The sequence below is a fragment of the Kryptolebias marmoratus genome, linkage group LG15, assembly GCF_001649575.2.
Source record: "Kryptolebias marmoratus isolate JLee-2015 linkage group LG15, ASM164957v2, whole genome shotgun sequence".
Classification (NCBI taxonomy): Eukaryota; Metazoa; Chordata; class Actinopteri; order Cyprinodontiformes; family Rivulidae; genus Kryptolebias; species Kryptolebias marmoratus.
In genome coordinates, this window is record NC_051444.1 from 3,876,487 (window position 1) to 3,899,299 (window position 22,813).

General features: G+C 42.6%; 2 protein-coding genes and 1 long non-coding RNA gene across 5 annotated transcripts; 2 read left to right on the top strand and 1 right to left on the bottom strand.

Annotated features, from left to right (window-relative positions):
• Window positions 1–5,611, top strand: grk1a (G protein-coupled receptor kinase 1 a). The gene is made up of 7 exons (XM_017440104.3): window positions 1–1,095; window positions 1,176–1,303; window positions 1,401–1,558; window positions 2,374–2,457; window positions 2,958–3,082; window positions 4,345–4,546; window positions 5,067–5,611. Exons 1-7 carry the CDS (start codon window positions 394–396, stop codon window positions 5,357–5,359), a joined length of 1,692 nt encoding a protein of 563 aa, XP_017295593.1. The 5' UTR covers window positions 1–393; the 3' UTR covers window positions 5,360–5,611.
• Window positions 2,839–11,298, bottom strand: LOC112450084. Its single transcript, XR_003038643.2, has 3 exons — window positions 10,833–11,298; window positions 6,406–6,491; window positions 2,839–3,169 (listed from the first exon to the last, which is right to left on the bottom strand). It is a non-coding gene; the product is annotated as an uncharacterized LOC112450084 (long non-coding RNA).
• On the top strand, window positions 6,427–22,813 carry LOC108250301 (transmembrane protein 255B). 3 transcript variants are annotated; one of them, XM_017440125.3, is made up of 9 exons: window positions 6,427–6,649; window positions 7,348–7,490; window positions 7,578–7,640; window positions 16,336–16,425; window positions 17,977–18,057; window positions 19,752–19,837; window positions 20,317–20,476; window positions 21,077–21,223; window positions 21,332–22,813. In XM_017440125.3, exons 1-9 carry the CDS (start codon window positions 6,586–6,588, stop codon window positions 21,572–21,574), a joined length of 1,077 nt encoding a protein of 358 aa, XP_017295614.1. In that variant the 5' UTR covers window positions 6,427–6,585; the 3' UTR covers window positions 21,575–22,813. The 3 variants fall into 3 exon arrangements, with proteins under 3 accessions (XP_017295614.1, XP_037835953.1, XP_017295605.1); XM_037980025.1 differs by having other exon boundaries at window positions 21,077–21,222; window positions 21,325–22,813; XM_017440116.3 differs by having other exon boundaries at window positions 6,428–6,649; window positions 21,329–22,813.

Below are 22,813 nucleotides of genomic sequence, written 5' to 3' on the forward strand. Positions count from 1 at the left end.
AGCGCCATTAGTTGTCTGTATGGAATTAAAAATGTACTTTTTTGACATTGGCTGACATTGTGAGGGACTTGCAGCACTCGTACTCGTACCTTGGAGAATCAAAAAGAACAACCCCTCCTCGTCTCTTACGCTGAGCACGTGGGCTAGCACAAGATAAAGCATTAGAGAGATCCAGCGTAGATAAATCTCCTTGGGGACAGGTGATGAGTCAGGTAGATCTGCATGTGTCTGAGGGGAAGAGAGGGTTTAGTGATCACCTCACCGAGGGAAGGCACCGACTTCTCTCTGCAGATTTATAAGAAACTTTGCTGCATCCGGATACAATTTCTCGTTACTTTTGCGGCTTAGCGTACATTTCTCCTTCCACCTTATTCTCCCTTCCACTCTGTCAACATGGATATCGGTGGCTTGACGACCGTGGTGGCCAACTCCGCCTACATCTCGGCCCGCGGCAGCTTCGATGGCACTGCCAACCCTGCAGCCAGCCGAGACAAGAAGTACCGCTCCCGCCTGAAGCTGCCTCACATCACGGTTTGCGAAGGCCTGCGGGAAACCTTAGACCTCGGCTTCCACGCCGTCTGTGTGGAGCAGCCCATCGGCAAACGACTTTTCCAGGAGTTTTTGGAGTCCAGCAACGAGTACAAGGGCCCCTGCCGTCTGTGGAAGGATGTTGAGGAATACAACATGGCCGAGGATGAAGACAGAGCCAAAAAAGCCAGCAAGATCTTGTCCCGGTACATGGAGCCTGATGCCAAGTATTATTGCCCTTTTCTGCCAGAAAACAGCATCACAAAGATCAAGGAAAAACACCAAGAAGCTGGAGACGACCTCTTCAATGAGACCATGGACAGCGTGTTGGACTTTCTCAAGGAGGTGCCCTACACTTTCTTCCTGGAGAGCATGTATCTGAAGAGGTTCCTGCAGTGGAAGTGGCTGGAGATGCAGCCCATAGGAGAGGACTGGTTCTTGGATTTTCGCGTGTTGGGGAAAGGCGGGTTCGGGGAAGTGTCGGCCTGTCAGATGAGAGGAACGGGGAAGCTGTACGCCTGCAAGAAGCTCAACAAGAAGAGACTGAAGAAGAGAAAAGGCTATGAGGTCGGTGTCAGTTCGTCACACCAACGCGGCCTTGGTGCCGTTTGCTTTGACTTATATTTGCTGCTCTTTCCTGTCTGCAGGGGGCGATGGTGGAGAAGAGGATCCTGGCTCGAGTCCACAGCAGGTTCATCGTCTCTTTGGCTTACGCCTTCCAGTCAAAAACAGAACTGTGTCTGGTCATGACCATCATGAACGGAGGAGACCTCAGGTTAGACCTGCAGAAACTAACATCCCGTCTTTCTCTCATTAGCTGATATTTATATCTGATTGATTTGAAGACTGAGTAACCTGCTCCGTTTCCCCAGGTACCACATCTATAACGTGGACGAGAACAACCCCGGCTTCGACGAGCCGCGAGCCTGTTACTACGCTGCTCAGATCATCCAGGGCATGGAGCACCTCCACCAGAAGAGGATCATCTACAGGGACCTCAAACCAGAGAACGTGCTGCTGGACAACGAAGGTTTTATTTTATGAACAAATTACTAACTTATAAAATCCCTTTGGTGCTCACTGATGTCTTTATGATGGACCAACCGTCTCTTATTTCATGGAAGCTGACATGTTGTCTTTTTGTAACAAAGCGTCTGCGCGCCTTTAAGTCCCGCCCACTCCCCCGCACACAGTCGGTTTTTCAGTCTACACCTGAAAAACATGATCTGAGGTCCGTTTTCATTGTCCCGCTCTTTTACACGGAGGGGGAGGGGCTTCAAACTTCTACTGAAACCAGCCGACAGGGCTTCAACTTCCGGGTTTCAGTCCGAGATCTGATCATTTTTCAGATCAAGGCCCCTCCGTGTGTGGAAGTATCCTCGGGTTGTTTAACATTCAGATCTATAATATGAAGCTCTTCTTACAACTAATATGAGGTCAAAAGGTGTCATAGTGTGAACTATTTTTAAAAAAGCACAAATCAAAGAAATAACCAGCAACCTTTGCAGTTTAAGTTGGTGACAATTAAAGCAAGTTACACTAAAACCACTTTGTTTTGTTCAATAAAAGGTTTTATTCTCCAACTTTCTGGTGGCTGCATGACAAGATGGGTTTAAAATTATCTTTACGAGGCGCAAACGTCTTTGAACGGCTCCCCAACCCGACCACGGATAAAAACGGATGTTTGGATCTTTTAGAAACCCCTAAAATAATATAAATATTCAATCTGACTTCAAATCGGATCCTCTGAAGAAACTGAAGCGCAGATAATGTCAGAAGGACGCCTGTAGCTTGTGAAACGTTCAGGTGTTTTGGTTCTGACGGTTCTGCTGTTTGTTCTCGCAGGAAACGTTCGAATCTCTGACCTCGGTCTGGCCGTGGAGCTGGCCGACGATCAGCTCAAAATCAAGGGCTACGCTGGAACTCCGGGTAAGAGCCGTAAAAACGACAGACTGCCGCTTTAAACCGCAGCACAGAAAATTCAGCTTCCTCAACAAGAGAGGAAAGACAGAAGGCTGTAGTTTGATTAATCAGGAGCAGTGATATTATTCTTTCTTTGTTTATTATTCAGGCTTCTGTTTAATTTATGACACAACCATAAACGGGTTTCCTGTTTGGTGAAATGAGCAAAAACGGTTTAAACTTGAGGAGCTTCCAGTCTGGCGGGAAACAAAAGTCTCAGAGGAAAAGAAGTGTTTATTCGATGTTAAAACACCTCTAAAATAAATATACAAACTTACAAGTGAGGAAAAAGGCAAATTATTCATTAAAATATTGATTTCTGTTCCATTTGAACAGAACAAATCAGACTTTTTTTAACTGATAATTTGGAGAATTAAACCCTGAAGTGTTTTTTTTTTATCCTTTAAATCAAAATAAGTTGACTCGAGGTCTGATCCCTGTGGGACCTCCCTCTGTGTCGTTTTCAGGTTTCATGGCTCCGGAGCTTCTTAAAGGAGAGGAGTACGATTACTCCGTGGATTATTTCGCTCTGGGCGTCACACTTTACGAGTTCCTGGCTGCCAAAGGACCCTTCAGGACCCGAGGAGAGAAGGTAGACGAGCTGAGAGAGACTTCGGCTTTCCACTGAATCTGACGCCGTTACTGAACCGGTGTGACCTGCAGCCTAACGACGACTCTCCTGCCAAAAAAAATACAAATATTTAACCAGATTTGCTGATTTTACACATCCAGGAGTCAATGATTGTTCGTATGAAGGGTCTGCACATGTGGCCGTTTGCAGCTTTGACCCAAAATGAATGTTTTTATTTAAAATCACAACAGTTTTCTGCAAAATGCAAACAAAATTTTCTGTAGTTTGTTTTAATTTACCTTCCAGCCGTAACAGTTTGCTCTTTCTCTGAAATCTACGAGAAAATTAAACGATTTGAACACATTTACAGCAAGTTAACGGGAGAATTATGAGCAGAAAGGGTAGTTTTTGCACACATTTTACTTCCTGCAAAAATAAGGCGAGTCATTCTGAAAACAATGAAAAGTAAAGGCTTTTTTTCATAACAACAAAATAAAATAAATGGAGCTGTCCTACTTTTTATGTTCCCTCAATCAGTTTACTGGCATAAAAACATAAATTTTATTATCTCAAACTGGGCTATTTTATAATTTTCCCCAAACGTATTAAAGATTCAGACGAACCTTCGTAATTCTGTGGTAATTTTTTTCTACAACAGGGAATAAAGTTTGTCCTAAAACGTAAAAAACTGACAAACGTCAACATTTTATTTTCATTATTTAACGTCAGAATGGATCAAACTATTTTTTTTATACGTAGTATTTTTATAAAACTTCATAATAAACTCATTTGGCCACAGCTAATCAACAGAAATGGGTATAATTCAGCAGTTTTATAGCAGATACTGAGCTGAAACTTGGTGTGGTAGTAGCTGAGACTCATCTCCAACACGCCCTCTGAGGACTAACTGAATCTTTGAGTCAAACCTGTTTGTCTGTTAGCAAAATATCCGCTGAACCGCTGGATGGATTTTAATGTAACTCTTAGGTATAAATCAGTAGACGTGCCGCTGCAACCGAACAACTGCTGGAGTCAACGTGGGTCAAAATGGCCGCCTCGGCTAACACAGAAATGGCTACAAGTCGGCCACTGAGCTGAGATTTGGTGTGGTAGTAGCTGAGAGTCATCCCCGACACATACTCACGCCTCAGTGTTGTTTAATGGTCCTTTTTTTAAATAACTGAGGCTAAAGAAGAGTTTATCCTCTCTGGTAGTTAAATTTTAGATATTTGTGTATAAAAACCCATGAGATCAGTCCGGTTTGTTGTCATGGATCCCATCAGGTGGAGAACAAGGTGGTGAAGAAGCGGATCCTGAACGATCCCGTCTCGTACCCGGACAGGTTCGGCGAGGAGGCCCGGTCCGTCTGCGAGGGGCTGCTAAGCAAGGAGGTCGACGGGCGGCTCGGCTTCAAGGACGGCTCGTGTGACGAGCTGAGGGCGCACACCTTCTTCCGCCAGATCAACTGGAGGAAGCTCGACGCAGGTCAGGAGCACAAGATGGCGGCCGCCGCCGGTTTGAAAACACTGCGCTTGGTTTGACTGGGAAATTTAAAAAACGTGGCTTTTTTTTACAAAATAAAACATAAAACGTTCCCATGAACAGTAAAAAAACCACAGAAATGTCTTTAATTCTGTCAGTTTTATTGAAATTTACTGAAACTTTGGAGTGGTTATAGCTGAGCCTGACCCCCAGCAGATATTTGAAAGTAAAAATTTACCCGTTTGAATCCACCCCGGTGTCTGTTAGCAAAATACCTCGCAGTCGTGGCAGAAAAGATAAGTTAGAGGATAGAATTAACCGCGATAGAGCCAACTAAAATGGCTCCAAATCTGTTAATTTTACACACTTTGAGCTAAAATCTGCTGTGGTAGTAGCTGAGAGTCATCCCCGGCCGTGTCACGCCGTGTTTGAATCCAACTTTATTTACAAACGTTGACAAAAGATGCTGGTTTGAATCCCTGAAGTGGTAGTAATCCGTCCGTGCCGTGTCCCCTCCCCTCAGGGATCCTGGCTCCTCCGTTCGTCCCAGACTCCAAGACGGTCTACGCCAAAGACCTGGACGACGTCGGGGCGTTCTCCACGGTGAAGGGCGTGGCGCTGGAGGACGCGGACCGGGAGTTCTTCGACGAGTTCGCCTCGGGGAACATCTCCATCCCGTGGCAGGAGGAGATGATCGACACCGGGATCTACGGGGAGCTGAACGCCTGGGGCCCCGGCGGCGCCCTGCCCAACGACCTGCGGCGCGAGTCCATCCTGGAGCAGCCTCCCAAGTCCTCCACCTGCTCGGTGTCCTGATGAGCCACGGAGGAGGGGGTTACCGTGGCAACAAGCGCCTGGAAATTACTCCTACAAGCCCTAAATGATGAGATTTCAGCTCCTCTTTGCTTCTAAAACCTTCAACATCTCATTTCCCGTCTGTTTCTTTAGCTTCTAGCTTTAAACCAACTCTTGTGTTTCTCTGTGACTCAAGCTGATGTTTCTGAATTTAGCCAATTAAACGATTTTGTGGAATAAAGGTGTCTTGAACCAAACGGTCACTTGTTTTAAATAAAAAAAAACTATTAAACGCCTACTGTTCCTTGAAGGAATGCATGTCGCCCGCCAACTTCCACGTCCGAACTTGAGACCAAGATGACGAGAAACGATGGAGCTGACTCTCAGCTACCACCACACCAGATTTCAGCTGCGGTTTCGGCTGGCTGTGGCGGCCATCTTAAATCAAGTCGACACCAAAAGTTAATGGGTTCGAGATGTGCATCTTCTGATCGTTTCCTGAAAGTTTCATTAAAATCTGCCCAGCGGTTTGTGAGATATTTTGTTAACAGACAGAGTTCTCTGTAGTATTTAACTTGATTAGCCGTGGCGGCCCATCTTGGATGAGGCTGACCCCAAACGTTATTAATTTATCGGGGAACATTTGATGATTATTTCCTGAATGTTTCGTTCAAATCTGTCTGCTGGTTTGTGAGATATTTTGCTAACAGAGCTCGCTCCTCTCAGCAGATCTACAGTGAGCTGTGTGTGTCTCAGCCAGCAGAGGGCGCTGCGCTCTTTCACTCATTTTTATTTATTTTTTCCTCTCCTCATCGCAAAATGATCCAGAGTTTAAATCCCCATAAAACCCAAAACGTTACGGATTGTTTGATCAGAACGATCGACGTTCGGCTGCGAGAAACTAACGTGAGAGAAATAATCGAGTTATTGAATTATTTAGCACAGGCAGCTGATTGGTTTACCTTCGTCTCAGGTTTGAAGTAAAGTTCCTGAGCTCACACACACACACACACACACACACACACACGCATACACGCATACACGCCCTCGCCATCAGCTGGACTCACATTTTCTGTCTCTGCCCTCCAGCCTGGACGTGTGGACTGTAGAGACCGAGGCGTCCGCTCGCTCCGTGAAGGATGAGGACACCATTCTGAGGCAACAGGAGGAGGGGGGGGGGGGAGACGAAGAACATCAGCAGAACCAGAATTCTTTATTCCAGAACCGACAGAACCAACAGAACCGACATGCAGCAGCCTGAAACAGCGCAGAGAAGCCAGCAAAGCCACACAGGAACCCTGGATCCCAAAGGTAAAAACCTGCATCCTCGTCTCTCCTTCTGACTCCACATTTAAATAAATACTGAAGCAAGTACTTTTACTGTAGTACTTGGGGTTTATCCTCCTCTGTGGAGGTATATTCTACTCCAGCTGCACTAAAACTCCATAAGTTATTCAACTTGAATCATTCGAGGAAGCCTCGTCTTCACTCAAATAGTAAACCGAAGTTTTTAAAATGGGGTCAAACTTATTTAATTTATCCGTGTGAATAAAGTTAACGCCACTGAGTCTGAACCCGAATGCTGCCGTTTAAAATAAGACAAGCTGGAGCTTCATTTAGGTTTTATTTCTGTATAAATTCAGCTGATTTATTGGAGCACAAATAACCAAAAACAAGCATTTAGGTCGGATTGGAAGAAGCCAAAAGATGAAGCTTTTATTTCCTCGTTTTCTTACAGTTTGAGCTCATTTGTGAAACAGTTTCTGAATATTTGAGTTAATTCTTTTATTAAGTTGTGCTGTTTGGGTTTGCAGCACCATTTATGGTTTATTTGCTGATTAAAATAAAATAAAAAAGTGTATTATAAGTACTTTAAAGCCATAAGAGAAGGAAAGAAATGTGAATAAAGCGCAGCTATCAGGAATAACCCAGAGTTTTGGATGATTTCATTACGTTGAGGATTTATTTCTGATCATATCTTTTGCTGCTTTGACCTTTAATGACTGCAGCTCTGTACCGGCGCCGGGGCAGAACGGCTCTCTGGGTCACCGTCTCCCTGCTGGTTCTGGCTCTGGTGATCCTGACCATCGGCCTGATCGCCGCCACTCGCACCGACAACGTCCCCGTTTCCGGATACTACCCCGGCATTGCGGTGAGTCACGGTTTCCGACCCGCCACCCCGTCCCCTCGCGCCCTCATGGCCTCGACATGGCCGCCGTGTGTTTGTTTGTCTCCTCAGCTCAGTTTCGGAGCGTTCCTGGGGATCGTTGGCGTCCACCTGGTGGAAAACCGCAGACCCATGGTGAGTTCGGCCTTCTGCACGTTTCATCGATAAGTCAACCAACATTAAACCAAACTAAAACCTCAAAAATGACAAAACCCATCCTTAATATTACATCAAGTATTTATTTTATTGTTTTAATTTAAGGAAAAAACACAATTTTACACTTTTTTTACATCTTTTAACCTCCAGTAACTTCAACATATTACTTGGTACATACTGGATACTTACCTGGTACTTACTCAGTATGTACTACGTTCTTACCAGGTATGTACCGGTTACTTACCTAATATGTATCTGGTACTTTACTGGTACTTACCGGGTATTGCTTTGTATTTTACAGGTATGTACCAGGACCCTAAAAGGTATGTACCAGATATTTACCTTGTGTGTACTTGGTATATATCTGGTACTTACTTGAATAGGTAATAGGTACCTGGTACTTGTCTGGTAAATGCCGGATACTTACCTCGTGTGTACCAGATACGTACCAGGTATGTATGTAGTACTTGACTGGTACTTAGCGGTTATGTACCGCGTACTTATCTGGTTAGAAACCAGCATATGACTGATATGTACCAGGTATTTACCTTGTACTTACTTAGTACATATCTGGTATTTACTTGAATAGGTACCTGGTACTTGCCTGGTATATGCCAGGTACTTACCTCATTCTTACTAGATACATACCTGGTATGTACTCGGTAGTTGTCTGGTACTTACTGTATGTTCTGTTTACCTGCCTGGTTTGTAACTGGCATATGACTCGTATTTACCTGTTCCATACCAGGTATTTACCCTGTATGTACTTAGTATATATCTGGTACTTACTTGAATAGGTACCTGGTACTTGCCTGGTATTTACTGGGTACGTACCTGGTACTTGCCCGGTATATGCCGGGTACTTACCTCGTGTTTACCAGATACCTACCTGGTATGTACCCAGTACTTGACTGGTACTTACTGGATATTGCCTGGTATTTACGGGGTATGTTCCCAGTACTTACCTTGTACTTATCAGGTACTTGCCTGGTATGTACCTGGTACTTACCCCATATTCCTGGTTACTCATCTGGTACATACTAGCTAAGTACCAGGTACATACTGGGCTGTACTTTACATTCATTGTCTGGTTGTTAGTAATGTTGTCAAAGTTAACAAATACAACAGAAGAAGAGGAATACCATTAAAAGTTTTTCTAAATTCTTTAGAGGTCCTCACTGATTTCCTGTTTGAGGTTTAGAGATGAACAATAAAAGCTGTTTGTGCGCCGTCACACGGCTTGTTTGTCCAGGAGACTTATTGCATCTTATTTTTTGACCGTCCGTCTAAAAACGAGGTCCTGTTCCTGGAAAACGGGACGTCTATAACATAAATTACAGGATCATATTACACGCTCTGCAAATTCGCTAAACAGTTTTTATGGGAAACTGCTCTGTTGTGAGCAAGAGGCAAATCAGATTAGTTGATGGCGGCGTAATGAGTTCATGGTCCCGGTGCCCCGGTCGGTGGACGTGACTGGATTTGTGGTCGGGGACATTTGTCTCAGGGCTTCAATGACAGGAGGGAGAATTGCGTTAGCATCGGCCCATCGCTGGCAGAGATCCCTTATTTCAGACAGGAGCACAAATAATACGACAAACAGGATCAGTCGTCATGTTCACGGCTCACACGGATTTCTGCGACTCCTACGGACTGAAAATTAGATGTGATTTTATAACCTGACCTTGAATTAGTTTGTGACAAACAGTCGAGTCCAGAGCAGCTAAAAGGCAACCAGAAACCGTGAGGCGACATTTAAGTCACGCAGTCGGGATCACATGTCCATCATTTGAAACCCAGCGTGAAACTAACTTTGACTGAACAGGACACATTTCCTGGTTTTTATGATTCACTCATTTAATCGAGCTGTTTGCGTTTCGTTTATTGGTAAGGACAGAGGCAACATGACAACGGCGGATGGTCAGAAAAGTCAAAATAAAAACATTGTTCGCATTGTTTGTTTTTACCACCAAAAACGAGAACCTCAAAGCCAAAACCGTCACATCCAATATTTCATATTTTACTGCATTAATTGGACACAAAGAAGCAAAAGTTTCACAAACTACCAAATTATTACTTCCACATAAAACATCCATCCATCCTATATAATATATATTATTAAAATAATACTCATTTTAGTCATTCTAAACATTTCAAAAAGTCATAAACAGCTCAGATTTTCTTCTTTTACTCTATCAGAACATTTAAATCCATACATATAAAGCTTCAAAAACCAAATATTTTTGCGTTTTATCGCACTGAATTGTTGGTTTAGTTTAAGGACCCAAATGCAGGCGCAAAGAAGACCGGTTCAAGATCTCAGCAGGAGTTTTTAAAACTAAAGCAGAGAAGAATACTTGGGAAAAAACAGCTAAATGTGTGAAAAACCGAGAAGTGTTTAAATATGGTAAACGTCAACAAATGTGCTGATTACTAACGAAAAACAGGAAAAACTACAGATAAGAGAGATGAAACAAGAAATTACAAATATTTCAAACCAAATGTTTACAAATTAAATAACTAAATAGCAAAAATAAACAAACTGTGAGCGTTAGCCTATGTCTTTTATTTAATAAAATGATATTTAAAAAAAATAAATCAGGGTTTTTTTTTTTATTTTTCAATCACTTTTCACTAAAACTAATTACTTTGGATTTTAAAAGTGAAACAAAATGAACTTTGTTCCTCAAGAAGCTAAAGTTAGCTTAGTTTGTTAGCTAGTAGTTAGCTTAGTTTGTTAGCTAGTAGTTAGCTTAGTTTGTTAGCTTGTAGTTAGCTTAGTTTGTTAGCTAGTTGTTAGCTTAGTTTGTTAGCTTGTAGTTAGCTAACTACGAACTAACAAACTAAGCTAAGTGCTATTGATGTTAGCTAACCAAAAAAATGTTACATCCACATTTGTGCCCCACTGTCTGTGTTTATAACAGAAGGTTTTAAAATATTAAAAATATCTTCAGCTGTGAAAACTAAAGATAAAGAAAAGAGCAAACAGAAGCAGCTGCTAACAAAGTACAACAACCTGCTAAAACAAAGTACAAACTGGTATACCAAATGAATATATTAAGTATTAAGAAAAGTTTAGAAAACACATTTTATTGAAGCTGTCTTCTCAGTTGTCTCTTTGAGACACTTGATTTAAAAATGTTCTCGTCGGGACAAAGGTGTCCTCTGTACCTGTCGGAGATGGATGGTCGGTGTACCGGAGTTGGTGCGTTGTTGAATTTTTCATGTGGCACTCAGGGTGTTGTGTGCCGGCTCGGATCACGTTGAGTCAGTCTACGGGACGGTGTACCGTATCTAATCCGGTCTTTACAAACGCCCTTCCTGTTTGGCGCCGTGGGGCTCCATCGGCTGATGTTTTCGGCCGGTTTGTCATTTTCTGTTTCAGGCTCGATGTCCGTGTCTTTAGACGCGCAAGGACAGGTGGGAGAACAACGACCTCCCGTTTTTCTCTCCTTTAAACATTCATGTTCGCACACGAGCGCCGCGTGTCTACGGTGTCTCCTGTGAGACACGATGTCCGCTCCTCACGCAGGTGTCCGGTTCTCCCCTCCGGCACCTGATGCCCGCCGGGTAACAGGAGAGGAGGGCTGGCACCGCCGCACGCCTTATTAAAGAACAACGACCCGGAGACACCCGAGAGCGCCGGCGCTTTCCGGTCCGGCCCTGACCTCACCAAGCTGCAGGCGGAGGCGTCAGTGTGGCCTGAGATGAAAAGAGACGGAGCTGGAAGACCGATGGATCTGGATGACTCTCAGCTACTACCACACCAGGTGGTGGTTCAACATCTGTGAAACAGACTCAAATTAAACTGATCTAGTGGTTTATGGGATATTTTGCTAACAGACAAACACACGAGACGAGAACATTATCGTCCAGCTTTCTGACTTTCAGCAGCTAAAAGCTAAAGGTAGCAAGGCCAACTAAAAGCTAAAAAAAAACAAAAGGCTGGCTAAAAGTTAAAAATATCAAAATCGTAGCTGAAAGCTAAGAGTAACAGAAGGCTTGCTAAAAGTAGAAAAACACAAGCTAAAAGCTAAATGTATTAAGAGGCCAACTAAAAGTTAAAAATAACAACAGGCTTTCTAAAAATTAAAAGTAGCAAAAAGCTAGCTAATTTAGTTAAAAGTAGCAGAATGATAGATAGAAGCTAAATGTTGCAAAAAGCTTGCTGAAACCAGTAAAATGCTAGTTAAAAGCTAAAAGTCACAAAATGGTAGCTGAAAGTAGTACTAGCTATGTAACACTAGCTACAAGGAACAAACTACTAGCTAAAAGTAGCAAGACACTAGCTGAAAGCTAAAAATTGCAAAGGTTAGCTAAAAGCATTAAAATGCCAGCTAAAGCTAAAAATAAGAAAGGATAACTTAATGCTAAAAGTAATGAAATGCTGGCAAAAACTAAAAGTAGCAAAATGCTAGTTAAAAGCTTAAAGTTGGAAAATAGTAGCTGAAAGTAGCATTAGCTAAAAGCTAAAAGGAACAAACCACTAGCTACAAGTAAAAAGACACTGGCTGAAAGCTAAAAGTTGCAAAAGGCTAGCTAAAAATAACGCGGGCCGTCCTTTAAAGGACGTATTTTATCTTTGTGGTCACGGTCTGTCCTTTAAAGGACATATTTTACCCTCGTGGTCACGGCCCGTCCTTTAAAGGATATATTTGACCCTCGTGGTCACGGCCCGTCCTTTAAAGGACATATTTGACCCTCGTGGTCACAGTCTGTCCTTTAAAGGCTGTATTTTACCTTCGTGGTCATGGTCCGTCCTTTAAAGGCTGTATTTTACCCTCGTGGTCACCTTGCAGCTCAGGCGGTCCGTCCTTTAAAGGCTGTATTTCAGCCAACATGGCCTCCAATTAGCTGTGGCCTCGAGCGGAGCAGGGAGGAAGACCTTGCAGCGGTCAGCGACTTTAGTCTCATAAGCCGATACGGATCTTTACGGAGGCCATAAAATCCCTCCTTGTGCCTTAATCTATTTGTCATTAATGTCTTCTCCTCTCTAAGAAGGTTTTATTGTGTCTCTTTGTCTTCTGCTCTGCAGTTTAGAGGCGAGGGATTCAAATGGTTTTAGATTCTTTGTGAAAACTTGTAAATATAAAATTTCAACTCGGACTAAATTTAATGTAACAAATGTTAAAGTACCGAGGGACAGACTGTTTTTATAACCTCACTAATTCTGCAGACTTTGTGCAAAACCTTCGGCTCGTTCGGCTGATGGCTGATGGGACATTTGGTTTTAGTAAATTTTCTACTTTTCAAAATATGTTACTTTGTTTATGAATACTTTCCCCATAGAAATACACAGAGATTTCTTCAGTTTCTTCAAAAACTCTTAGAAATCTGCTTCAGCTGCTGGCTGTTTTTAGCTTTTTATGCTATTTTTAGCTTTTAGTTACTTTTACTTTTTTAGTTCACCTTTTTCAAGCTGCCTTTCTGCTTCTTTTAGCTCTTAGTTTAAATTTTGCTAGTTTAGGTTTTAGCTATCTTTTGCTTCTTTGACTTTTATTAGCTTTTAGCTACAAATCTGCTATGCTTATCTCTGACTTAGCCTTTTGCTACTTTTGGTTTTTAGCTACCCTTTGCTTCTTTTTAGCTTTTACCTACTGTTCTGCTGCTTTTAGCTTTTAGTTGAAAGTTTGCTACTTCAGGTTTAAGCTAGCCTTTTACTAGTTTTAACATTTAGCTACTCTTAGCTAGCCTTTTGCTATTTTCAGTTAAAACTTTACTACTTTTATTTTTTAAATTAGCCTTTTTTATTTTATCTTTTAGCTACCGTTCTGCTACTTTTATCTTTGAGTTTGCCTTTTGCTACTCTTAGCCACTCTTTTGCTACTTTAGGTCTCAGCTAGCCTTTTGCTAGTTGTAACATTTAGCTACTGTTTTGGTGCTCTTAGCTAACCTTTTGCTACTTTTAGCTGACCTTTTACTTTTTTAATTACCTTTTTTTTTCTTTTTAGCTACCATTCTGCTACTGTTATCTTTGAGTTTGCCTTTTGCTACTTTAGGTTTTAGCTAAGCTTTTGCTATCTTTAACTTTTAGCTAGTATTTTGATAATTTTAGCTTTTGTTTTGCTACCTTTGGCTCTTAGATTGTGTTTAGTTTTTTTAGGGGGGCTTTTAGCTCATGTTTTTCTACTTTTAGCTAGCGTTTAACAGCTGAGTTTCCACTTCTTTAGCTAATTTAACCTCTTAGCGTCGGCACGTTTCTTTTTCTTCCCTGTTTTCTGTTTTATTTTGAAAGTTTCAGACGAGAGCGTGATACAGTTTCCTGTAACGCATATTTAAAATACTTTAATTTATGTTATTAAATAAAAAAGTTACTCAGAACTGCAGCTGAGTTCAAGTAAAAAGCCGAATCTGAAGCTGGAGTCCTTCCCAGCGTGTCGAAGCAGGCAAACTATCCGTCCTGTTTCCTCTCTGATTATTCGGCTCCTCGGAGGTTCGGAGGTTTGAGCACTGAAGATGTTTTATGTTCCGGCAGCTGGTGCCAAGCTAATCTGAAGTAATGCAGTCGTCAGGCTCTATTGTCTCTGCCGCTGGCCTCATCTCCCACTTGCAGCCCATAAAAGCAGAGGAGCCATTTAAACCGCTAATGAAGTGAGGAGTCTGGACCAGCAGCAGATAACGCCAGCCGGAGAAACAGCTCCTCGGCTCGCTCGCCTCTTCGCCTCAGATATGTGCTTTTGGATTTTAAAAATTAACGCCCGAATTTGGTTTAAAATGTTTGTCTTCGATGCAAAGATGGGAGCTCAGGCAGAGGGAACGATCTCTACGCCTGCTTAGGTTTATCAACATCATCATGAACTTTGACCCTGTGACCCTGAAATCAATAGGGATCATCCTTGTCCCCCCTTGCGGTACAGGCTTAAAGCTGTAACAAATTAAAGTTCAATAAAGTATTTTAATTACAGTCAGACCATCTCAGTTTGGAGAATCGGGGAGAAATTCTCATGTAGCTAACAGCTAGCCAGAGCAAGGTGAGTTCAAGAACAAACTTCTACCTTCTAAAACAGCTCAAACTAAAATCTGTACACTTTGAACAAATGTAATAATAAATATATTGACAGTTTGCCACTGAACAATATTTGTGTTGCTTTGCTAACTGCTATGCTAACTGCTATGCTAGCTGCACAGCAACATGAATGATTTATCACCTGGCGACAAGCTAGTTTTATTCAAGAATGCTCAGGTTTAAAAACTTGTTTTTTATTGGTTGTTTGGAATCCCAGATCTATATTTTAAGAGGGGACTTCACAATGGCGCCAAGCATTATATGAAGGAATTTCCCAGCACAGAAAAATTGTCAATTTTAAAGGAAATTAAAAATTATTTCTGAATACAAACCTGTTAGAAAACTTCTATTTAAAAGCAGATTATTTGGTGTCTTTATGGACTCATTTTTACACAAATAATTATGGTAAAAATTTATATTTTTACGTTTTGTTGTCCTGCAGGCTGTGCTCCTGTGTTCATAAATGTTTGACAGAAACACATAAACTATAAAAAAAAAGTTTTGAGTTTAGTTCAGAGGCAGACATGCTCTCTTGAATCGGCCCTGCTTTGGGTAGCTTGAATTTCTCCCAGATTCTCCAAACTGAGACCGCTCTGACTGCCGTCTGCTGCAGGTAAGCACCTGTCTGTGCTATTGATCGTTTCTTTACGTTTTGATGTGTCGTGATAAAGTCATAAAGAAGTCAGAAAATAAAAAGTTCTCCACTGGAAATTAATTTATCCCAATATCTTAATCAGGCAACTTTTTGCCACTAATTTGAACAAGGTCCCGGTCCCGGAGGGGCGATTAACGCGTCGGTAACGGATGCTGAGCGGTAAATTTTATGATCAGACATCTGTGAGCGGCCAGCTGGCTCTGTTGGGCTGAGTGTGTGACCGTCGCCTACACACTGGGGAGGGCGGCTGGGTTTCGCTTGTTAGAAAAGTTCAGGTTCGAGGTTGTTGATCAGCGGCTGGAACGGGAGACGGCGTGGATCTGTGCGCCCTTGTGTGTCAGACTGAGGGAATTAGATTGACCTCGGGGCCTCGGCAGGCCGTGGTTCTGTTGCTGCACGTCGGTTCTGGCCCGTAAATCGGACTCAGAGCCCCAATCCGTTGGCAGAGTGACGGGCCGTACATTTCCTTTATCGTCCTGCGGGCCAGACGCTGCAGACGACCAATCAGGACCAAAAAACCCACCAGAGAGATGAAGATTACTCTGCGTGTGTGTGTGTGTGTCAGGTTTTCTGATGAAAAGGTGAATCTGTCTTCATGCAACACTTTGGTATAAATGCTCCGGAAAACGAAACACGATCCGGCAAGGACAACAAAATTATTGAGTTTTATTAAGTGATTATCGTTAGTAAAGATGGCCGCCACAGCCGAAAGACAAAAATGGTTAAAAGTCATTGAGGCATTGAGCTAAAGTTTGGTGTGGTAGTAGCTGAGAGTCATCCCTAAAGTTAGTTTTAAGATTTGACCAAAAAGGCTTAAAAAGTTATTTAATCTCAGACTAAAACTCTGGCATCAAAGGCAGCGGGTGATATGCATTCCTAAAGGAAATTAGGTTTTTAATTATTTTTAATTATTTTTTTTGGGTTTTTACATGGAGGTTTGTTGTATTTTTAAGAAAACCTGCTCTGATTGTGGTTAAAGGAACATTTCTAACATCTTCCTCTCTCTTTTGAAGCTCGTGGCAGCAATAATCGTCATCAGCATCGGCATCATCGGGTCGTTCATCTGCGCCATCATCGACGGGATCATCGCTTCTGAGTTCATCGTAAGTGCACGAGCAGAACACGAGCTAAAAGGTAAAACTCGCAAGCAAAATAGCTAGCTGATAAGGCTAAATGTTGAACTGAACTAAAAGCTACAAGTAGCAAAAAGCTACGTCAAAGTAGCAAATGGTTAGCTAAAAGTTGAAGGAAGCAAAATGGCCGGTAGGTACTGAAAGTAGCCAAGAGACAGATTAAAGCTGAAGTAGCAAAATATTAGTTAAAAGTAGCAAAAGGTCTACTAGAAGCTAAAAGTAGCATTAGGCTAGCTGAACAATAGCTCACCTCAAAGCTAACATTGGCTACAACACAAAATTAGCAAAAGGCTTGCTAAAAGCTAAAAGTAGTAAAAAGCTAGCAGAAATTTAAAAACAGCAAGAGGTTGGTATTGTAATAGCTAATAGTAACAGAAGGCTAGCTAGAAGCTAAAAGTAGTAAAAAGATAGCTAAAAGTAACAACAGGCAAACTAAAAGGTAAAAGTAATAAAATGCTAGCTAAAGCCTAAAAGAAGTAGAACTATAGCTAAATGCTAAAAATAGCAATTAGCAATAGCAAGTAATCAAAATCCAGCTAAAAGTAGTGGAATTATAGCATTAAACTAAAAACACCAAAAGGCTAGATAAAAGTAGCAATAGCATGGCTAAAAGCTTAAATAACAACATGCTAGCTAGAAACTAAAATTAGCAAAAGGATGGCTAAATGCCAGAGTAACAAAATGCTACCTAGAAGCTAAAACTAGCAAAAGAATGGCTAAATGCTAGAGTAACCAAATGCAAGCTAGGAGCTAAAACTAGCAAAAGAATGGCTAAAAGCTAGAGTAACAAGATGCTAGCTAGAAGCTAAAACTAGCAAAAGAATGGCTAAAAGCTAGAGTAACAAGATGCTAGCTAGAAGTTAAAAGAAGCAAAAGACTAACTAAAATGTAAAAGTAATAAAGTGCTAGATAAAAGCTGAAAGTAGCAAAAGGTTAATTAAAAGTAGCAACAAATAATATAGCTAAAAGTAGTAGACCTTTAGCATAAAACTAAAGATAGCTAAAGGGTATCTAAAAGTAGCAAAAGGCTAGCGAAAGTAGCAGAAATAAGAGAAAAGTCTGTTGTGTTGACTGAGGGGCAATCAGGGAGATTTTAGATTTTAACTATTCATTGTTTTCAGTAACATTTAACAACAACATCCTGTTTTATGTACTGAAAATAAAATAAAATAAAATAAAATAAAGGTTTAACGCGGTTATCGTCGCGTCCCTCCAGCTCCTAATGAGACTTCCTGTTATCGATCAGCAGATAAATGTAACCCTCCGTGTTGCACATTCAGCCTTTGGACAATGAAAAATGATTTTATTACGTTTTACGTTGCAGATTGTGCAGCGAGGAATGACTTCCCGGGGCTGTAAACCTGAACTGCTGCACAGCAGAAATAATAGTTACAAAAAGCAGAATTTAAACAGAAAATTCACTTTGTTTTCGACAGAAAGGCCATCGCTGAATCCTTGATGTCATGTAAATGTCGGCCTGACGTGTGTCGCTTGTTTTAACGAATCTTTGTGTAATTTTAGGACATAAGGCCCGTGAAGGAGGACATGTGTGACTATTACAGCAGTGGAACAGGATATGTGTACGACAGCTACCTCACTGAGGTGATTCTGACTCAAACGGATCCTTTCAGGTTCTTAAAGCCTCTTCACGAAGCCTGCAGCCACATCTCGTGGCCAACAGCAGTCACTGCAAAGCTTTTTTTGTTTTATTTACCTTTTTATCAAACCAAATTAAGTGTTATTTAAAGTTCTGGATGTGTTTATGAAAGTGCTCGTTTTTCCGTTCGTTTGTGGCCTCGTATTGGGAACGACCCCGGCGTGACCTCATCGGGAGCTCCTGCTGCGTCATGCCGGCGAGCCTGACGGAGTCGGAGGGGGGTTATCACCTTTCTCCTTGAGACGTCAGCTGTTTGAATACGCCGAGGACTGAATGATGACCTCATGTGTGAGGAGAGCTTCCCTCTGAGCTGGACCCACGCAGAGATGGAGCCCCTAGATCAACGGTGTCCAGTCCTGGTCCTGGAGGGCTACTATCCTGCATGTTTTCCTTGTTTCTCTGCTCCAACACACCTGACTCAGAGGTTAAATCACCTTTTCATGTTCTGCAGAAGCCTGTTGATCACCCATTGATTCAGATCAGGTGTGTTGGAGCAGAGAAACAAGGAAAACCTGCAGGATGGTGGCCCTCGAGGACCAGGATTGGACACCCCTGGACGCTGAAGGACTCCTCAGATTTAAGCAGCTGAGATCTGTTTTCACAGCGGGTCACTTTTCCTGACATCCTTCGTTCTCTGCCTCTCCGAAAGCCCTGACGGCGTCCGTTTTTCGGGGAGATTTAGCCGAGCCGACACGGTGTGGAACCAGGTGTGGAACCAGGTGGGGAGCTGTAACACCAGCATGGCCGCCTGTCCGCTCACGACCCGTTCATCCTCTACATCTGGGGCCTCGAGGGCCGCCGTCCTGGAGGTTTTAGGTGTTTCTGCTCCAACACACCTGATTCAAACGGTTTAATCACCTCCTCAGCCAATCAGCAGGTTCTCCAGAATCTCGTCCACAAGTCGTCCATTTAAAGCAGGTGTTTTAAAGCAGGAACATGTCTGAAACATGCAGGAGGAACAGAGTCTGACACCTGTGCTCTACATGTTCTTCACCCGGTTAAATAAACGACGCGCAGCGGCGCCACGGCTAACCGGGTCGGGCAGCGATCGAGCCGAGCGGGAGCTGCCGCTTCACATTATCACCTGCGAAGGAGTGATCTGAAACTTTACAGCCAATCAGAGTGACAGGAGTGAAACTGATCATCATTATTTGACAACAAATTGGGAACCAGTTGACCGATTTTAAAAGTTCAAATTGAGTCGGATTTGTCTTTAAAAGATTTATCTGACGGTCTCACAATGTGCTGTTTGATGAGGTTATAAGAATCAGGTGGCCTCGCTAAGAACACGGCAGGGTTAGCTGTTCTTTTTCTTTGGTGATACTGCTACTGAGGAAACAGCTACCGCTCAGACGCCGAGCGACGCATCTACGGCCGGTTTATCGAGGCTCAGAGAGAGAGTCGGTGCCTCCGGGAGAGACGGTTGGATCTCGCTGTGAGGAAACAACAAACCGACAGTTTGTCTGAGCGTCGCCGTTGTCTCATTCAGTCCTCGGCGCCGAGGAGAACCGTGAGTAAACCGCCAGCGCAGCGACCCCCTCCGACTCCGTCAGGCTCGTTTTCCGGCTCTATCCTGGCCGGACGAGGTCACGATGCGAGGCCCCAAACGAACGGCGTGACAGAGAACCATCTCCTGCAGGTGACCTGCAGCTCCTACAACAAACCCTGCAAGCTGAAGCTGAGGCGCAACACCTGCTACTGCTGCTACCTGTTCAACTGCGACAGGTGAGACCTTTGGACACGACCGCCATCTTGGAACAGGCAGCCGGGTGGATTCAGTTTGTTCAAACATCTTTAATATTTGACGCACAATTCAGTAAATTATGTGATTTATCTCCTGCAGTATTTATCCGTTAGTGCTCAGAGTATTTGTTTCCTGTGACTTTAAGCTATTTTCATGCTAGATTTTAGCTCAATATCTGTAAGAGTGCCTGAGATATGGCTGTGACGGCCATCTTGTCGGTGTCAGTGTCAATTTTAGACTAAAAACAAACACTAAAATGAGGAAACACCGGGACATAAAAGGTCTGATGGGACTCAAACTGAGGTCCAATTAAAAGCCAAAGTGAGAATATTAGGAGGAATATTGAAACGTTGGGTAAAAACAGCCGAACCCTTTAGTCTTCGGCTGCATTGAAAGCATCAGTGTGGAAGAAAAAAAAAACATTAAAGAACGCCATCCTCCTCCTCCTTCCCCTCCCCAGCTCTGAGTACCACTCCCACTACTTCCTGTTCACCGGCGTCAGCGGCTGCTGGGACGTGATCCACCTGTACCGGCTGCTCTGGTCCTCCGTGGTGCTGAACGTCATCGGCCTGTTCCTGGGCATCATCACCGCCGCCATCCTCGGCGCGTACAAGGACATGGTGGGCAGCAGCACCGACAAAGGGCTGACAAAAAAAATCATTTAAAAATCGGCTTTTTGATGCAAAAATGACCTTAAAATGAGAAAAAAAACTACAAACACCTTTCTGAGTCATCTGTCACTTGTTTTAGCTACTTTCTTGCTGATTTTAGCTTTTAGCCACTGTTTCGCTAATTGGACCATTTTGCTATGGTCTTGCTACTTTTAGCTTTTAGCTATTGTCATGTTAATTTTAGCTTTTAGCCACTGTTTTGCTACATTTAGTTTTATTTACTATTTTGGTTAATTTAGCTGTTAGCTACTGTTTGCTAATTTTAGCTTTTAGCTATAGTTTTGCTCTTTTTTTAGCTTTTAGATGCTGTTTTGCTAATTTTAGCTTTTAGCTTGTTTTGCTCCTGTCAGCGTTTAGCTACAGTCTTGCTAACTTTGGGTTTTAGCTTTGGTTAGGCCAACTTTTAGCTTTCTGCTACTGTTTGCTAATTTGAATTTTTAGCTATGGTTTAGCTCGTTTTATCTTTTAGATGCTGTTTTGCTACAAGTAGTTTTTCTCTACTGATGTTTGACTCGATCTGAAGCTGAAGTTCGGCTGTTTTTCCCGCAGCCGAAGCCCTCTCCTCCGGCGGTCTCCAGTCCGGCGCCGCAGCCTCACATCCTGTACAACCCGACGCAGCACATGATCAGCTACTCCGGGTTCTGCCCGCCGGGTCCGGCTCTGCCCGCCTACCCCAACTACCCCATCCCCATGCAGGTAGGTGGCTGGAACCGAACCGCCGGGACGCTTTTAGGACAAAAGAAGAAGAACCGGTAAAAACGGGTCCTTTTTTTCTCTGTTCCATCTCCTCCTCCTCCGCAGCAGCATACCAGCAGCTACCAGGCACCTGCAACTCCCCAGATGTTCCCTGAAGGGGGCGCCGGCGCCTGCCCGCCTGAGGAGAACCAGAACCAGAACCAGAACCAGCAGCCCGCTCAGGTTCCCGCCCCGCCACAGCCTCAGGGAACCGTCCAGGACCCGGGAGGCTACATGCTGACCCCCAACGCTCCCGTGCTCTACGGGTCCTCGTTCGGCGGCTTTGAGAAACCTCCTCCTTACGCCTGCTGAGCGTCCACCCACACACACACACACACACCTGGCCTCGAGGGGTTTAACTGGTTATAAACAAAACAAAATTAGGATTTCTACGAGAAGAACGTCCATCAGTGTCCAGTTCTGCCTGTTTTAGATGTTTTAGCCGCGGAGTAACTAGTTACATGTAACTGTAACTGTACAGTTACATTGAAAAAATATATGATATAATAATAATAATATATAATTTAACTTATTATATTTATTACATAACTAGCTTGTAAGTGTAACTAATTACATCGTCAAAGTAACTTTCCCAACACTGTTAAAAGTTTAAAAATGGACGAAGCGTCTCCTGTTTTTCTAATTTTAGCTTTTAGCTACTGTTTATCTAATCTCTTATTTATGATTTAAGACACATTATCTTTATTTTTATTTGTTTTTTGGAGTGTGGGGCTGTTCCCTCGATGCTGAAGTACCTTCGAAAAATAAAAAAATTAACTAAAATTAAATATTTGCACATTTGAACATAAAGCAGAAACACAAATCAACACATTTCTACTTTTTTTAGTCGGGAAAATGTCCCATTTCTTTACATAGAGGGGGCGGGGCTTAACGAAGCCAGCCACCAGGGGGCGCTCGTCCTTTGTGGCTTCAACTTCCAGGTTCCTGTCCCGTCTCTAGTTTTAATTTATCTCGATTTGAAACATTTATTTTCATATCAAGCTCAATAAAACATCTTAAAGACCAAAACTGGACACATGACTCTTTTTAAACCTTTTTACCGACACCTAAAATGATTAAAGATTATTATTTATTTACCCTCAAAACTGATTTTTTATCTTTACAAATAAATGGTAAATCTCTGCCCTGTTTTCTCCAAGCATAAAAGGCTGGAAAACCTGATTATTTACCAATATTTCATGTTTATTAGTTGAGTAAAAAAGCAGCAATTTCCTTGAAGTCGATGTAATTTAACGTCAGTTTGGAAGAAACCAAAGGGCTTATTTGAGATGTGAACCGATGGACGGACGCTGCTTTTATTCATCGTTTAATGAGCACTTACCTTTCAGTATGCTGTATTATTGATGTGTTTCCTGATAAATTAAACTGATTTAAACATTTAAGGGCTTTAACATGACCTGACATCCAGAGATCAGATTTATTTGCTTGTTTCTGATTAAAACCGTTGCTTCATCGTCGCCACTGTATTGTTTCACGACTTTATTTAATCTAAAAAAGAAGAAGAAAGCAATAAAAAGTGGTTCAGATCAA